The 14,121-nt window shown below is 40.3% G+C and overlaps 5 protein-coding genes across 8 annotated transcripts in view; 1 reads left to right on the top strand and 4 right to left on the bottom strand.

Annotated features, from left to right (window-relative positions):
* The window catches only part of LOC109116346 (protein NSP-INTERACTING KINASE 2-like), a 3,628-nt gene extending 3,116 nt beyond the window's left edge, over positions 1-512 (top strand). Inside the window, exon 4 of the mRNA XM_019201599.1 lies at positions 1-512. Within this exon, the coding sequence (XP_019057144.1) occupies positions 1-512 (512 nt within the window).
* Positions 349-3,037, bottom strand: LOC104813876 (putative transferase At4g12130, mitochondrial). Of its 3 annotated transcripts, XR_771834.2 has the most exons (7): positions 2,318-3,037; positions 1,831-2,081; positions 1,584-1,682; positions 1,346-1,504; positions 1,008-1,257; positions 703-804; positions 349-440 (listed from the first exon to the last, which is right to left on the bottom strand). XR_771834.2 is itself a non-coding variant. In XM_010541678.2 (6 exons), exons 1-5 carry the CDS (start codon positions 2,767-2,769, stop codon positions 1,022-1,024), a joined length of 1,197 nt encoding a protein of 398 aa, XP_010539980.1. In that variant the 5' UTR covers positions 2,770-3,037; the 3' UTR covers positions 570-804; position 1,021. The 3 variants fall into 3 exon arrangements, 2 of the variants coding, with proteins under 2 accessions (XP_010539980.1, XP_010539968.1); XM_010541678.2 differs by lacking the exon at positions 349-440 and having other exon boundaries at positions 570-804; positions 1,021-1,257; XM_010541666.2 differs by lacking the exon at positions 349-440 and having other exon boundaries at positions 570-804.
* Positions 3,038-3,138: 101 nt separating this feature from the next.
* On the bottom strand, positions 3,139-5,762 carry LOC104813900. Of its 2 annotated transcripts, none has more exons than XM_010541698.2 (7): positions 5,639-5,762; positions 4,438-4,864; positions 4,167-4,336; positions 4,003-4,083; positions 3,827-3,902; positions 3,640-3,726; positions 3,139-3,442 (listed from the first exon to the last, which is right to left on the bottom strand). In XM_010541698.2, exons 2-7 carry the CDS (start codon positions 4,850-4,852, stop codon positions 3,306-3,308), a joined length of 966 nt encoding a protein of 321 aa, XP_010540000.1. In that variant the 5' UTR covers positions 4,853-4,864; positions 5,639-5,762; the 3' UTR covers positions 3,139-3,305. The 2 variants fall into 2 exon arrangements, with proteins under 2 accessions (XP_010540000.1, XP_010540008.1); XM_010541706.1 differs by having other exon boundaries at positions 4,441-4,864; positions 5,639-5,757.
* A 525-nt stretch (positions 5,763-6,287) lies between these two features.
* Positions 6,288-9,131, bottom strand: LOC104813916 (probable protein S-acyltransferase 13). Its single transcript, XM_010541717.2, has 7 exons — positions 8,714-9,131; positions 7,680-7,905; positions 7,497-7,588; positions 7,110-7,245; positions 6,935-7,020; positions 6,793-6,858; positions 6,288-6,533 (listed from the first exon to the last, which is right to left on the bottom strand). Exons 1-7 carry the CDS (start codon positions 8,900-8,902, stop codon positions 6,405-6,407), a joined length of 924 nt encoding a protein of 307 aa, XP_010540019.1. The 5' UTR covers positions 8,903-9,131; the 3' UTR covers positions 6,288-6,404.
* A 2,130-nt stretch (positions 9,132-11,261) lies between these two features.
* LOC104813925 (methylsterol monooxygenase 1-1-like) lies at positions 11,262-13,815 on the bottom strand. Its single transcript, XM_010541729.2, has 5 exons — positions 13,340-13,815; positions 12,720-13,042; positions 11,978-12,125; positions 11,860-11,892; positions 11,262-11,662 (listed from the first exon to the last, which is right to left on the bottom strand). The coding sequence occupies exons 1-5, from the start codon at positions 13,673-13,675 to the stop codon at positions 11,612-11,614; spliced, it is 891 nt and encodes a 296-aa protein (XP_010540031.1). The 5' UTR covers positions 13,676-13,815; the 3' UTR covers positions 11,262-11,611.
* Between the last annotated feature and the right edge of the window lie 306 nt (positions 13,816-14,121).

The following is a 14,121-nucleotide window of genomic DNA, read 5'->3' on the forward strand; positions in this document are numbered from 1 at the left end:
CAGGAATGGAGCCAGGTTTCTCATTGGACCACCGTTTTCTCGTAAACAGCAGTTTCAGGTTTAGTATGGAAGATATTGAATCTGCAACACAATGTTTCTCAGAAGCAAATCTATTGAGCAGAAGCAACTTCTCATCAGTTTTCAAAGGAAACCACCGGGATGGCTCTCTTGTCGCCATAAAAAGAATCAATATAACGAGCTGCAAGAACGAGGAAGCTGAGTTCTTGAAGGGTCTGAATGTGTTAGTCTCGCTCTCACACGAAACCCTCGTTAAGCTACGAGGGTTTTGCTGTTCCAGAGGCAGAGGCGAATGCTTCCTCATCTACGATTTCGCCCAGAATGGAAAGCTCTCAGATTTTCTCGACGCACAAGAAAATCTGCTTTCGAACCCGAGAAAACTCACGTTTCGATTTTGTTTTGCCGGGGTTGGTTGCCGTTTTCTGATTTCAATCACAGAGCAAAAGCACAACCGGAAAAAACGGTCGGTTAAGGAGAACCGGAATCCTGGTTAAAGCACCAGCAATATCTTTAGAACACGACGTTCTTTGATTTCACCGAAACACGAGGAAGAAGACAAAATTGATCAATTTGATAACTTAAAAGTTTCGAACTTTACCAAAAATACCAACAAAGTTACAGTCTTGTTACTGAAACAACAGAGAGACATTCATCTATCGCAAGGCTTTTATTAATTACTATTACCTTGTCCAGAACAAAAGAACTTGCTGGTCGCTGAGGATACATCGTACAAAATTTCTCCGGTGACCCGAAACTGGCTGGAAAGTTTTCACCTTTTATTACCAACTGCAAAAGCAACAACAAAGCTACGAACTTATTAGCAGTAAGAGAATGACAACATTCCCAAGGATTAAAGAACACAGTGAGGTCATAATAAACTCAGAACCCATTATACGACCGATGAAGCCATTTCCATCCTAGAGTTCTTCACCTTGTGGTTAAATCATGAAAGAGATTCTGATTCTAAAATCGTGAAAACTTCTGTTTACCTCAATATCTTACATCAAAGAGCTTCTAGGTTGTATTGAAACCACTCGCTTGGCCACCATTTCGGTCTGATTGCCTCGACTGTAATGTCCTCTACACCCTTAATCCTCAGCTCGGCTTTCGATTTGAAGGCTTCCTCTAGCCTCATAACGCCCATTCCTCGGCATCCGAGAGCCGTTGTGACCGACCCAATTTTCTTGCCAGAGATTGATTCAATCACTTCTGAGCCAGGTGCAACCCTGTGCTCTATCTCTGCATGCATACCACCGGCAGAAAGTTTTCAGTTCGTTGAGCATTATTAGATGCAAGAAACTCGGTTCTGAGGTAATTGCCAGTTTACCTTTTCCGTTACTATCGATGAACCGTAAAGGGACAAGGCGTTTGCGAATAACACCCCGATGATGAGTTCGAGCTATAAGCTCTTGACCGACATAGCAGCCTTTGTCGAAACTTACGGCATTAAGCCCTACAAAATTGTATTCAAGCGGAATAGCTTCACCTGTGCAAAGAAGCACACATACATGTTATAGAGGGTTGGGAAATGGCCCGAAAAAATCGAGGATACAAAAAGATTCTACCTTTTGGGATCTCACTTGATCCTTCGGCAATTCCATGCTCCAATCTCCACAGAAGGTAGTTCTGTTCATCTGTTTCTTTATCAGCCTCGACTAAAGGAGCTGCAGACATAAACACAGACAAAGTAACAAAGTTGCAAGCTTTGTTGATGACAGCCATTTCCAACAAGAACATTTTCCAGACAATAACTATGAGCTCATGATACCATCATACAGAGAAAGCAAGACATCTAATTTGGGCGGAACTCACGTGTTGTATCAGAAGGGAAGATTCCTCTGAAACCAAGACAGTCCAATCTCGGATCCTTGTACCATTGCCACCCGTTCTTGTTACCTCTGACAGTAGATTCACCAGCACGATCAATGCCACTGCCCCAACCGATAGATGCAGCTTCGGGTTCTTCCTCGGAGGATTCTCCTGTAAGACATCTACCATATCTCTGCCAACACGAAAATTCTCCGGCAACATTCTCAATATCCACTTTAGATCTCAAGCGATATCTACAATAATCAAGGCAGAGAAACACAAATCAGAAATCGGTTCCCCTTCCATGATCTCGGCAACCCTTATACACTTGCCTAACCAAATCAATGGAGATACAATCTGATCATTAATTATACATAAACATCCCTGAATCCTGAATTCTCATAAGAGTTTATCAAATAGCGATCCCGAAAATTTGAAAGCTTTGAACTTAAATGCTGAATATATTGAGACTTAAGGAGAAAAGAGCTACTTCTTGAGTGTCTCGAGCAGTTCATCGAGGGTAGAGGCATCAACATCTGCAAACAACTCGACCGACCCGCTCAAACCCGAGTCCGACCCGGGTCCAGACCCGGACGGGTCGAGCTTCTCCTGGGGTCTCGACGGCCTGTACAGGAAGAAATCGAACAGAAACCTTCCCTGCGGAGTCAACAGCGCCGCGTACATAGGCGAAGCCGACACGACGGGCATGTTCGGAGTCGGAATCGTCGAGTTCTTCTCTCCGACAGGTTCGGAGAACCTCCGAACATCGTTAGTCAAGAGACCCTGAAGAAATTTCACAGTGTCGGGGCCGCTGAACCGAACAACGGAACGGGATTTGAGGAGAGAGCCCATGGGACCGGCATCTTCGAGGCCGCTATGGATTTCCCGGCGAAGAATCACGGCGGGTTTCAAGATGGAACGACGGAGACAGAATCGGAGCATTACGACGTCGGCTGGGAGAATGTGTTCACAACGAGGAGGACGGGGAGGGTTTGAATGGAGAAGGGGTGACGGCGGCGGTGGCGAAGTCAGGTTCCGACACGTGGCACTAAACTTTCCCTGTTCCGTCACGTTCGAGCGGAGGGGTACCTCTGGGTGTTCGACCAATTTCCACAAAACCAGAAAAAAAAAATGAATCAATCATTTAAAAAAATTATAAGGTGTCAATCGGGCCGATCCGATTCGATCCATTACGAACCAGTATTCGGTTTGAAAGTTTCGGATTCGAATCCACAACGACCCTAATACCATAATAATCATAATTTTGTTTTTTTTTTATAACGTGGAATTCACAGCCACACTGGGCTCTCGTGCAATCAAAACATATATATTATCATATTACGAGTCTACAACACGGATCAAGACAACAACAGAACCCTCCTCCAAGACTCGACTATTACTCAGTTCGTACAGTACGGACGAGACAGATAGGCTAAGGGCCTCGTAGAAGTAAGAAAGCAAAGCCAGTGTCCTGAGATTTAGTTTCTGAAATGCCCACGAGAGTGGCCGACTCTTTCTTTCACATTCATTGCAGCCTTCGTCCTCCTCGGAGGACCACTCGTGGTTGAGGGAAGTGCCATGGGAGGTCGGTCATTCCTTCTGCCATTTCCAGCTCCTGCTTACCACAAAGCCCAAAGAAAGACAAAAGAAGATATTTTGGTTTAGAGAGGAGAGGAGCCTATGCTTTTGATCTTGCAACTTTCACAGTTGGAAAGTGAAAAAGGAAACAAACTTTGCATAAAGAAGGTAAAGATGATGGATCGAGTACCAAAGAATAAATATTAAGGATCTAAAACAGGTATAAAGGCATACCAGTACTACTGCCAATGGACCCAGTCCAACCCGGCAAAGAGTTTCGAGCATTTCCATCCCATGCTTGTTCAAAACCAGCCAATTCATCTGCACAATCCACGGAATAAAGAAATAACCCTATAGGTATGCAAACTAAAGATTCTCTCACACATGCCAGAAACCATATTAAACAAAACAAGAAGAGCACCTTCATTTAGATTGTGCAGTGTCTGCATTGTATCCACCTGACCATCTGAATTAAGTTTCCGTGTAACTGTATGGCCCTACAACATAGTCATCATCACTTATATCAACCATACCTGATAAAAAGAAAAAAAAATCATCTTCAAGGTGAACCATCATCCAGGGCTATCTAACAAATACCTTGCTATGAAAGCCCCTCGAAACCCTGTGCGTTGCTTCACGTGTTGCAGAATTGGCTTCTCGACTTTCTTCAACAGTTAACTATTTCACAGTAAGAACAACATCAGTATTAAACATAACCACCAAAATGTCACTTGTAAACAATAATCTAAAGAATAACTCACTCCATCACTTCCCGTCCTCCTCGTCTTAGATGAAGTATAGTAGTCACCACTGTGGCCACCATATGTAACACTGGAGCTCTGGAAAGTGTAGCAACGATTTTGTGATTGCCTTTGCACATTGGTTACCCTACCATTGTCATTCATGTATTGGATTTGCTTGTTCCTTCTCCCTGCAATCCATAAAACCTATCAGTTTCATACGCCACTCTCAGGAATGACAAATAGAAAACAACTCCCAGTCATTCCGTTAGTGGACAAACAGGATGTATACCACCTTCAACTCTGTCCTCAGGATCTTCGTTATCCAGCTCACCACCTGATCTGCCGTGTTTTCCAAGGTTTCCTTTCTTCCCTTTCTGTTCCTCCTCATCGTCCGAATTTATCTCTTCAATTATCGGTCCACGTGATCTTCTGGGTTCGGGTGGCTGCTGATGCTCAATAAATCCAGATGGACGCATTTCCGTGAAAGGATCCATACTAGGACCAAAAATGCTTGACCCAAACATGCCTCCAAAAGGCCGGGTGAAAAAAGGGTCATCAAATGGATCTCTGCCTCCGAAGAAGCTAGAGATCAAACTTCGAGGGGCCCCAGAACCTCCATAGCCACTGCTAAAACCACCCAAACCTCCAAACCCGCCAAAAGGGTTGCCAAAGTTGAAGAAAGGATCTCTGCCATCTCCCTGCATCTTTCCAGGGAGCTTTAAGGATAAAGGCAGTAAAACCAATTAGACAACGACAGCACACAACAAATGAAGGATATCAAAACTGGAAAGTGGTGAAAGCATATAAGGAAGGAAAAACAAGTAAATCATCCCAATATACATGCCATGACAGAAAATCGTATCTTCCTGACAATATAGAATTCTCAGAACCATGACCAGGAACCATTTCATATTCCACTTCATCAAAACTGAAGTAAGAGCACATCAAATGAAAACAATCCCAACTCAAACCAGAAACTTCATCAATGCAGAAACCAAATTTCCCAGAGAAAGCATGATCAGCAAGGGGGCGTGATCCATCAAAAGTAACAAGAACCGAAAGTACCCTCGATATCTAAAACCACAACGATTCCTCGCCATAAATTAGAAAAGAACGACGTAAATCAATCCAAGGATCCCAATTTCATACCAAAGAGAGAATCAAACTGATAATCTCAAATCGGATCGAATGAGACAAGACAAACGCGAAAAAACCAAGCGGAGTTATAGGATTCCATCACAATCAAGACAGGGCAATTTAAAGTCCAAATCGGAACTACAAAGGGACGCCGTCCGAAAAGATGAACACACCTTAACCGATCTAAATTCCGGGAGAAACCACACAGAATTCAGTAAGAAAACACCCAAATTCAGCTACAGTGATAAACAAACCGCGGAACCCTAACGAAACGAAATTAATCCTCGACTATGCATCAAATCAGACAACCAAAAATTCATGAAAAAAATGCAAATCAAAGATAAAATCCATACCTCGAAACCAAATTCAGTAAAGAAAAATCCGCGAGTTACCAGAAAAAAATTTCCTTTCCGCAAAATCTAAGATTTCGTGTGGTGCACCGCCTTCTCGTTTGGAAGACGAGAGGGGGAGAAAAATCAAAGAATGTTCTAGCACCGTCTTAGAATCCACGTGTTACTATTTAATTGGCCCATTTTAACCTTTTTTTATCTTTTTCTTGGCTGAAGCTTATTTCTTTACCGGTTTTAGGTTTATATCCCTGTTTTGATTTTCGTTGATTTACTTCTTACGATTTTAAAAAAATATATACCATTTACATTTTATAGTTTTATATTCCATGGGTTTCAATTTCAATTTTTAATAATGTTTATTTTAAACATAAAAATTATTTATTATTATTTTTTATTCAGCTTAATTTTTCATTATAAATATCATAAATTCTCGGTTGTTAAATCAGATTAAGTTATAGATTAGAGTAGGTGTAATTCAATCCAGATGAATAATCGAACCGAAACCTACCCATATTTTCGTATCAATTTTTTACTGCAGTAAACGACAAAGCACGCAACGCCTGTAAGTAAAAAATCCAGATTTCTCCGGCCCTTACCCTTGCCCTTGCCCTTGCCCTTGCCATTGCCTTCCTTTGCAAGAAGCTTGAGAAGCTTTCTTAAAGAAACTCAAGTTCCATAAAAAAACACCAATTTTTTTTTATACACACACAATATGAACACAACAATATAAAGGTACAGATATCATGCATGACTCATGACCGAGTTGGATTCACAGTGGGTGAAGAGGCTCCGAGTCAGAACTCGTTGGAAACTCTACACCCCTAAGAGCCGGCATTCTCTTCATATCATCTTCCGTATAGGCCGGGACGAACCAATATCTTTTGTCCGTTCCAAAAACCTGAAACCAATGTCTTAACGGATCAGATCAGATCAAAGAGAAGATTTTGATGGAAAGTCATCTTGCCCGGATCAAAAAAGCTCGAGATTCTCGGAAAGAAACGAGCTTTCTGTGTCCGAGATTATAGAAACTGGAAACTACTGATGGAAAGACATGAAATTTGGACAGGAGAAACTGTGTGTTGGCTGTACGAGAAGCAAATACGAGATATCGTTGAAAAGGTTATGAGAATTGTATGAAACAAAGATGGAGATAGAACCTGTTTAAAGTTTTCCTTCCGACCCAGATCGAATCGCCAGTTAGGAGTTGTCTTCTTCTCGTATGCCTAAAAAAACCCGAAACATCAATCAGTTTATTGCATCAGCCGAAAACCGGAGTCAAGAACAAGTACAAGTTGTTACCTCAATAGTTGTGGTGTTGCGGGCGACGAGCATTAGGTGCATGATTAGGAAGCCTAATATACTTAAAGCAAATGCCAAGTTCAAGACTGGAAATCACAAAGGAAGAAACAATATGCGAATTCAGTATAAACAAAAAATCCACAAGAAAAAAAAGTGAATACGGTTTTGGACTCACCAAAAGCAACAAAGGTGACGGCTAGCGTTCCGGGGGATATAGTTGTATCTATCTCTGTATCACCGTCGGTAAAGAATACGAGGAAGACATGCAATAATGATACGGCAACCAGTGTTGTCTCAAGAAAAGTGAAAAACTGCACATTGCCAGTTGAATTTTATAATAAGCTTCAATACAAAGATGGAACTACAGAGATTTCAGGGACCAATGACATCGAAAAGATTGGAAATGTAGAGAATGGTCAAGAAAGGAAATGAAGAGATGTAAGAAACATAGTTTTTGGGGAAAATCATTTGCCAAAAATCAAAAGACATGAACGGATTTGCATTCTGATTCCTCCATGCAACAATCTACGATAAGTATCTTAGGTTTTAGTGAGAGACATACCAAGAAAAGGAGAAAATACTTGTAGTTCATTGCCCCGACACAATTCACGACCCAAACACAATGATGATCCATCTTCAGTATGCATCTTCCGCCTGAAAGTTACACAAAATGAAATCTTTCCACAAGGAAAACAATTTATGCCACCGGATTTTGGGGGAAGTAGCTGAAACAGGAGAGACTCACAGACTGAGCAATGGTGGCAACGAGGCGGTTTGTATTGGTTGCACTTTCGGCAGTATCTTACACCATGAGACAAGGGATCTGCAACTGCAAGCGACTGGCTTGCTTCTGAATTCCCCGGCTGACTGGGATCACTCTTCTCAATGTCCAGCTCCGGTCTCCAACCTGGTGGAACACCACCAGGGTCCGTCACAACAACAGAGAAATAGCTCCACAAAAGCATTGCAAGCTGCATCAAAGATAAGAGCATCATCCACAGCTCATTTCTTCTGCATTTCTCTTATGTTTACTCTTTTGCACCCGAGTTTCAAAATTTTTCGGGTTTCAAGTATAAGGTGGATACGCAGAAAATATGGGAAACAAGAAAATGACAGGGCGAAAGCTAGGGAGAACACATGAATTCCACATTAACCACAAAAGGAAAAGATGATTGCTTGACGACAATTTACCGAACAAATTTTGCAAACTGAGAAATACACGTCTTGTTTCAACCTCACCCACTTGTCCGAACGCATTTACAGTAAGTGCATCTTCAAGATTTACCAAACATCTTTAAGTCTATCTCAAGCTTTAAAAACTCTTAAGACCAGAAATCTAATAACCCTGGACGATGAGTAGCCGGATGAGCACATTATCAGCATCAGTTTCTTGTTTCAGAATTTGCAAAAACAGCTAAAACACAAGCTCAATGAGCTCCAGACACAGATTGGTTCTAACACAGTCCAGAGATATGATGAAGACAAAAAGGGTTGGTTATTCAGAACTGAAAGATTTTGCTTCTAGTTTCAAAACTCGTAATAGAGACTGACAAGTTTTGTCCCCATGATATCAGGATCATCAGCAAACACAACAAGACAGGTAAAACAGTTCAAACCACTATAGTGGCCAACATGCAAGAAAACCAAAATGCCAACTGGTAGGTTCTTAGGCCAAAACAAATACATTGAAACCTGATGTCAAACTGGCGCGAATCGATCACAATTATGATTAAGATTGGAGTAAAAGCCCTAAATAGCAGAGGATGAGAAATAGATTACCAGAAAGTGGAACAGGGCCAAAACGAGAACAGCGACGAACGAACCAAAACCGCCAACCAACAGAGCCGGTCCGTAATTGACCACCACAACGGCGTAATATGTGAACCCAATGATCCCGACAACAACTAGGATCATGATCGAACCCAAGGCGCGAAGCGCCGTGCAAAACTTGAACACGTTCCACGCCATCGTCGGGGCTTCAAAGCCCGGTGTTTTGAGTAAGAAAAGGAGCAAATCTCTATCAAATCGAGGAAATATGCCAACTTTTCAAGAGGAATTGAGCTGAAATTTCGATCTTTTTTTGGGAAAATTTCTCGTTTTCCAGGGAAATTTCCTTTCTCCGTGCCTGGTCCTTCTTAGTTCTTAGGGTTAAGCTTGTCGAAGTCGCCAGTCGGAGACGAGCTTGACAAAAATAAAAAGAGAGCGGTAACTATGACATTTCTAAACAAATTGAAGGACGACAGAGTTAAATTACCCCAATATAAAATAACATTACAAAAATAAATAAATAAATGAAGATACAACTAGTGTTGGCAAAAAAATAATTGCAAAAGAGCACGAACACTTAATTGCATTTGTGGTGGTTCCGATTATTAAAAAGATATTCGTCACTAAACATATAAATTTATATACTTTTTAGAATAAAAATATATGTGTTAATTAAAATTATTGATTTTAAATTTTTATTAACTTTAAATCCAATATAAACATATAAATTACGATGGGAAAATCATTAGCAGTAACATTTACATTACAACAACAACAACATCGCCTCATTCTCAAGTTTATTTGGAATTGGCCACATGAATCCTTCTTCTCCACTCATTTTGATCACGAATTAACTCTTTCGGAATCTGCAACACTTCCAAATCGTTTCTAATGACACGTTATCACGTAAGTCTAGGTCTACCTCTTTCTTTTATTCTCTTTACTTTTCTAACCGGCGCATCTATCAGTGTACGTTGTACATGTCGCAATCTTTATATTAAACCCAAAAAAGAACATAAACCTCCATTTGTATCAAGTATTGAAATTTCAATTTATATAGAATAAACACACATATATATATATAGCCTTCAATAAAGGCTCATTGATATAGTGATGATTACGATTCTTGATTCTTGAAGCAACTGAGCAAGACGAGATGTGATATTACAATCTTGATCCCTCGGCTCCCTGTTGTTGATGATGACACAGAGGAATGTAAAATGGGCGGCTCGGACCGAATTCAATTCGGATTTAGAATTTTTTGGATCGGGCCGGCTTATCCCATTTATTTTTTTGGTCCTAGGATCGATGGTCTGGAGTCTGGTCCTATAGAGCTTTGAACGGGTTCGAACTGGACTTCGAGTTTTTCTATTAAATAAAAATATTTTTTCTACGATGATAATAATAATAATAATGTAAAACATTCAAAAAAATAGCAAACATAATATAAAAAAGATATTCTATGATATAATTAATTTAAAATAAAATAACCAATATATTCATATGCAAACAAATGTTTAAAAATATATATATTTGGAAGTTTCTATATTTTCAAAAAACGTAAATTGATATATATATATATATATATATATATATATGACGTAATATGGTTACAAAATAAAAGCTTCTGCACTTTAAAAAGTGTTAATTGGAATCAAGATAAAGTTTCGTAACTTTGTTCAAAAACATATATATATATATATATACACATGTGTTTACGCGCATCAAAGAACAAAACTAAAACTAATTCACATTAAGGAGGAAAAAACAATCAAATAGCAAGTATTATATTTGATTTAACAAACAAAAATAATACAAAAGATGATTATCCAATCCAATAGATATGGGGAGAAAGACAAGAATCAATAATTGATTCCAGCAAACACGAATAGAAATCCCAAAAACCAGAAAAATAGAGACGAAATGATAGAAGCACAATAAAGACGTCAACACCGGTGACTCAACAAAAGGGTGTAGGGTAAACAAAATGAGGGTAATCATAAAGAGATAAAGGTTTGGTTTAGAAAAAAGGATTAGAAAAAAAAAATAACGGACCTCAAGTTTGACCCGAGATTCGACTGGACCACATCTCATTTAGCTCGAGGCCCGAAAACTCGAAGTTTAACGAGTCTATATTTTCTAGGCCTACGTCCTTATTATTTTCGGACGGACTCGGATCGGATTTTGGACTCCGACTTAATTGACATCCCTAATGACACAGTACAATACCAAGATTACTTACTTGACCGAATCTTGATATCTAAAAGTTATATTGGTTTTTTTGTTAATTCTTTTGTGAGATTGGCCCATTGGTCTTTTTGTTAACTCTTTTCTTGTGATTTTACTTACTCTTCTCTATTGCCTGTCTTTAGTTTCTTATACCTATAGTATTTGTATGGTCTTGGATTCTATTCCTATGTAAATTAAGTTTTTTTTTTTAAAAAAAATGTGTGAATTTGATAAGCAAATCCCACATGAAATACATTTGTCCACAAAGTCAGCCGAAAGGTGGTGAAGTAGAAAACCCCCTTTTGCAAGGCAGTTTGGTGCCCGTGGCGTGTTGGGCTCTCACCATTCCGACAATTGCATTTGCATTTGAGAGAAAGACAAAAAAGCTTAACTTGCATCAACAGTTGTCGTTTTTGTTTCGCTTGTCCTAAAAAAACGAAATTTAATACAAACCCACAAGCCGGAACTACCCCCTTTAAAGGCTAAGATGAACGACACAGACACGAGACACGGATAAGAATATGAAACGAGTCCCTTTGTCATGAACTTTGGTAGTTAGCAGCAACTGCAGAAACCCGACACTACCCGTTAAAGGCTGCGGCTCTATTATACGCTTACGTTTCGTGGATCAAGACGAGCAGTTTTCGGTGATCTGTCTCTGGAAAAGTTTCGGGGCTTTTTCTACTCGCATTTGAGTCCTCCGTTCTGTTTGCTCTTCTCCTCCTCCTTCATCTGCAACGAACAAGACATTACCGTGAATACCATGGCCAACAATTCTCTTTCGATTATCGGGAGAACCACACTCATGTCATTCTAGTACGTGATACTAGCATACAACTTTAAGTTCAGTATGAAATCCGATCAGTGATGGCTGGGGGTTGAAATCAACAGGCTAGAACTATGAGACTCAGATCAAGAAAGATTTTTACCTTCTGCAGAAGTTTCTTTTGGAACCGGTAGCCCTAATGAAAAGGAAAATGTTATAAGCATAGAGTAGAGTAGATGTTTCGGCCAAATCGATAGAGATCAACGCAGGTGAACATGTACCTTATCAGTTCCATAGATGTAATCACAGTAAGTGAAGACTGAAGCAAAGTTGCTCTGGCTTTGTCCTCCAACATAATGATGGTAGTCATGGTACTCAGCACCTCCATAGAAGGGTATGTATTTAGTTGGAGTCCAGGGGAAATCATATCTGCAGCAGAACAAAGCAAAGAACTGGTATCAAAAGGAACATTTCCACACAATGCCGTGTAAAACGCCAAACAAATGACCAAGTTTTAGGCAACAAGTAACGTTTGCCATAGCCGAAATCACAGAAGCAGTAAGTTAGTTGAAGAGCCAAAGGACCATACGTGGACAAAGAATCAATCTTTTTAGCGTTTCCTTGCTATTAGGTGATTTGGGTTACTCCAGAAGTTGAAAAATTTATCGTTGGAAGAATATTTTTTTTGCTCAGCCAATGGGATTGTTCATAAAAAGGCATGAAAACAATACCCAATAGCTATAGTCTGAAAAGCATCAAAAAGCCTAATAATACCTAACCTTAGCCCCAATGGAAAAGGTGAACCACTATTGAAGATCCAACACAGCCTGAGTACACTATGTATAAATACTTAACAAGGAAAGCTGAAAGGGAAAGGAAAACAATTCAAAAGTTGATATGATATTTGATATAGTCACAAATCAATCAAGAAAAAAGCTAGAAAATTCGAAAAAAGGCAAAGGCAAAGCAAGAGCAAGAGCAAGCAAAAGGGATTCTAATTTTCTACCACCACCTAGACCTTACCCGCTATGAGTCTCAATGGCCTCCATTTGCCGTAGAGCTATCCACAGCCAGAAGGTTATAATGTGTCCAGGAACAATCGCTGGACCCAGAAACGTCGGAATCCCCAGAAGCAAGACCTCGGCCCAATGCGCGTAAGGTGCAGCATATCCGATCGGAGACGTATACTCGTGATGAACACGATGAATCTTTTCGTAACCCCATTTACAATGGAAGAATCTGTGGATCCAGTAATTTGTGTAGTCCTCTATCAAGAAATACACCAACAACTGAGCCAAAAGCTCCCCAGTCGATGGCAATGGCAAACCGAATCGAATCCCAATCATCTGTTCATGGAAAATTATCTGAGTATTCACTCCAAGATTAACACGCTGCATTTCTGACCAGATCCTACAAATTCCACCAAGTTCGTCTAAAAAAGAGGATCGAATCATTCAATTCTGTAACTTCATGTACCCAGTGAGATTCCTCCTCGACAGATCAAAAAATGCAACATAAATTCAGATCAAATTCGAAATGTTCATCAAATGCCGTACCTCAACCATCAAATCCGGACAACAAAAATATCCAAAAGATACAAATAACAGAGAAAAAAATCAGAATATCCAAAACCTCGAAATTACCTTGATCGAAGGGTAAGAAACGAGCTGCAATGGCCCGACGACGAACACAAACATCTTCATGACGTCTCTGTAGCACCGGAACATATCGGAGACAGAATACTGCACCTTGGGCTGAATCTTGTACCGATCAAACCACCCGGCGGCGGATCGCGCGACCTCGACGAGGACGAAAGGGAGAGGAGCGGCGGAGAAGACGAGTAAGAGGAACAAAATGTTGTGGCAGTAGAGGTAGTAATCCGACTTCGTGGCGGAGTAATTGAACCAGGAGGCCTCCAAACTCGTCAGGTTCCGGCCGAGCGCCGCGGCGGCCTCCTCCACCGTTGCGTACGGAATCATCGGTGTCGCCGGCGTTCTCCTATTACGGCGGCGGCGGTGAGAGATTCGGAGAGAGGGAGATGAGACAGGTGGGAGGAGAGAGAAGGGATCTGGGTCTGTTATATAGACATAGTATTTGGATCGACGTGGCTCGAGTGATTCCGCGAGGCTGGTGAGTGGCGCTTGTTATTTTATTTGTTTTTAAATATAGTGTGTCCATATATGTATAGATATACATACCGTGGGCGTATAAATATAGCATGTGCAGATGTACACAAAAAACTGAAATGACAAATATACACTCAGGAAAATAAAAAAGTAATAATAGTTCATAGATATATGAATATTCTCCGATGGAAAAAAAAAATTATAAAAGGTCAAAATCCTCTAGAAGAGACGACGGTGTTTGTATTACAAATCGAATTGAATGGTGATGAATCACGGATTTGGATAAATATATATATTTT

The sequence above is a fragment of the Tarenaya hassleriana genome, unplaced genomic scaffold (genome assembly GCF_000463585.1).
Source record: "Tarenaya hassleriana unplaced genomic scaffold, ASM46358v1 Cleome1, whole genome shotgun sequence".
Taxonomy (NCBI): Eukaryota; Viridiplantae; Streptophyta; class Magnoliopsida; order Brassicales; family Cleomaceae; genus Tarenaya; species Tarenaya hassleriana.

Excerpts from the sequence above, each read along its gene's own strand:
- LOC104813925 (XM_010541729.2), bottom strand. The coding sequence starts at position 13,675 with ATGATTCCGTACGCAACGGTGGAGGAGGCCGCCGCGGCGCTCGGCCGG. Across the intron at positions 13,043-13,339 it reads TTTCTTACCCTTCGATCAAG|ATGATTGGGATTCGATTCGG; the intron begins GTAATTTCGAGG and ends TTCCATGAACAG. Across the intron at positions 12,126-12,719 it reads GCCATTGAGACTCATAGCGG|ATATGATTTCCCCTGGACTC; the intron begins GTAAGGTCTAGG and ends GTTCTGCTGCAG.
- LOC104813916 (XM_010541717.2), bottom strand. The coding sequence starts at position 8,902 with ATGGCGTGGAACGTGTTCAAGTTTTGCACGGCGCTTCGCGCCTTGGGT. Across the intron at positions 7,589-7,679 it reads TTGCCACCATTGCTCAGTCT|GCGGAAGATGCATACTGAAG; the intron begins GTGAGTCTCTCC and ends TGTAACTTTCAG. Across the intron at positions 6,534-6,792 it reads GGAAGGAAAACTTTAAACAG|GTTTTTGGAACGGACAAAAG; the intron begins GTTCTATCTCCA and ends CATTGGTTTCAG.
- LOC104813876 (XM_010541678.2), bottom strand. The coding sequence starts at position 2,769 with ATGCTCCGATTCTGTCTCCGTCGTTCCATCTTGAAACCCGCCGTGATT. Across the intron at positions 1,505-1,583 it reads ATCAAGTGAGATCCCAAAAG|GTGAAGCTATTCCGCTTGAA; the intron begins GTAGAATCTTTT and ends TTCTTTGCACAG. Across the intron at positions 1,258-1,345 it reads CATCGATAGTAACGGAAAAG|AGATAGAGCACAGGGTTGCA; the intron begins GTAAACTGGCAA and ends GTATGCATGCAG.
- LOC104813900 (XM_010541698.2), bottom strand. The coding sequence starts at position 4,852 with ATGCAGGGAGATGGCAGAGATCCTTTCTTCAACTTTGGCAACCCTTTT. Across the intron at positions 4,084-4,166 it reads GGAGGACGGGAAGTGATGGA|TTAACTGTTGAAGAAAGTCG; the intron begins GTGAGTTATTCT and ends ACTGTGAAATAG. Across the intron at positions 3,727-3,826 it reads ACTGCACAATCTAAATGAAG|ATGAATTGGCTGGTTTTGAA; the intron begins GTGCTCTTCTTG and ends TGGATTGTGCAG.